The sequence below is a fragment of the Mesitornis unicolor genome, unplaced genomic scaffold (assembly GCF_000695765.1).
Source record: "Mesitornis unicolor isolate BGI_N332 unplaced genomic scaffold, ASM69576v1 scaffold4758, whole genome shotgun sequence".
Taxonomy (NCBI): Eukaryota; Metazoa; Chordata; class Aves; order Mesitornithiformes; family Mesitornithidae; genus Mesitornis; species Mesitornis unicolor.
The window spans coordinates 127,892-129,770 of record NW_010199680.1 but is presented as its reverse complement, the minus strand read 5'-3'; the positions used below and the strand labels follow the sequence as shown (position 1 = coordinate 129,770).

General features: G+C 37.9%; 1 protein-coding gene across 1 annotated transcript in view; it reads right to left on the bottom strand.

The window, feature by feature from the left end:
* Positions 1-149: 149 nt before the first annotated feature.
* LOC104544601 (low-density lipoprotein receptor-related protein 2-like) overlaps positions 150-1,879 on the bottom strand; it is a gene marked incomplete at its 3' end in the record, with an annotated part of 68,642 nt that continues 66,912 nt past the window's right edge. The window contains exons 35-36 of the mRNA XM_010189520.1: positions 1,327-1,436; positions 150-327 (exon numbers count right to left, since the gene is read on the bottom strand). Coding sequence (XP_010187822.1) covers positions 150-327; positions 1,327-1,436 — 288 coding nt within the window. The remainder of the gene's footprint in view (positions 328-1,326; positions 1,437-1,879) is intronic.

Below are 1,879 nucleotides of genomic sequence, written 5' to 3'. Positions count from 1 at the left end.
TACAGTTGGCCCCAGCCCATTGATTCAGCCTCAGTCCTGCAACTCCCAGTTACAAGAGTAAATTAAAGTAACTGAATTACTCATGTGAATCACAGGCACAGAGACAGATTAATAGGTGAAAAAGCAATTATTAAAAAAATATCTCCTACCACTCCTGTGCTTGTGACAGCCCAGTACAATTTCTGTTCCTTTATATCAATGGCAATGAACTCTACATGGTCAAGGTTCCCAGTGAAGAGGGTTTGTATGCCTGATCCATCCATGTTTGCACTGGCCACCTTTGCTGGGACTCCACTGTCAGTCCCATGGTCTGTCCAGTACACCTTCCTGTAACACACATAATCCCATCTGTTAGCAAAGCTGGTAAGAGATCAATGGACCAGAGTCACTTCAGCATATGCTTAAATCCATCTCCTCCTTCAGCCAAAAACTTCAGCATATGCTGAACAGAGATCACTTTGAACCAGAATAATTTTTAGAAATCCATATCCTCCCCTGTATTATCCCACATGACTGTCAGTAGGTAAACCCAGTCGAGTATTAGGACTATAACAAGAAAGTAGGAGAATAAGAATTCTGTTTTGCAGATGGCTGCAAGGTTTCAGCAGTGCTTGGTTCCAACTTGGAATTAAAACTACAAGTTAAAAAAATACATACGAAACAGAATTCCACTATCTGGCTCTAGGGAATATGTGCACTGCTCTGGCCTCACTTGCTGAAGGACACCAAAGGCACATGGCAGCCTGACAAGAAGTCAGGCATCAACATCTGAAAGCCTGCCAAGTCACCAGCAGACCCGTCTCATTACTAATATGGTCCTATAAAACACTGTGAGGGGAAAAAAAAAAGCATCATACTGCAAATCTGAATACTCTGTTGGAAAAAAGCAAATTACAGCTCTTATTGGGAGAGAGCAGTAAAATCACATTTAGTGCTATTCTAAGTGTGTTTTTCTACTCTAGAGAGGTCTCAAGTCAGACATCACGAGACATTATAAAGATTTTAAAGATCTCTTCCATCTGGCTTCTCATTTTTCAGAGATTTTTTTTCACAATCATAATATTCTGAGATCTGTTTTGATTAAAAAAAACTTTACCATATAAGTATATGGTAAATTAAGGAGAATTGACATCTATGCAACAATTTATGAAGCCAGGCAATTATTTTCTAGTGTTTAAAAAGAGTAAATAAATTCTGCACAAGTATGAAAAAAACAAAATCACATCAAATCCAGGATGGCAGCTGAAGACCCTAAAATAAAATAAAAACAAACAAACATGGAGATTATACTCATGTGCAAATACAAGAGCAATTTTGTAAATTTACCCTCTTGCTGGATCAACCGTCAAACCAATTGGCGTGCCAGCTCCCAGAGAGGTGCCATCGTTGGTAATCAGGGTTTTCCTGTACATCACGTCACCATGCAGCTTCAGGACCTATGCAAACATTGAACTCATCAGAGCGTGTGATATAGAATATATGACAGGTTTTCAAATTAAAGGAAGGAAGCCTAAATCCACAGGGAGATGAAATTGAGAAGATTCTATCAAATACTAGGAAGGAAAAGTATCTTGTTCTGCACCCTGATCACATCCCTTTTCTAACATGCACCCCTTCAATGAGCTGCTTGCAGCTTAGAACCTGCCTATGTTAACAAGTAAGCATCCCAAGTATAAAAATAGTTAATCTTTCAACTTCCATAACATTTTGAAAGTATTACAGGCTGAACAAGTTGATGAAATGCTGATTTAGAAAGTATTCAATTTTATTTGTTTACATTTACTGCCTTTTAATTTAATAGTACGTATTTCTATTTTGGGACAAGGACATTAATGACTGGGTTTATTCACAGTCATTACTGTATTATATATTGCTTTTC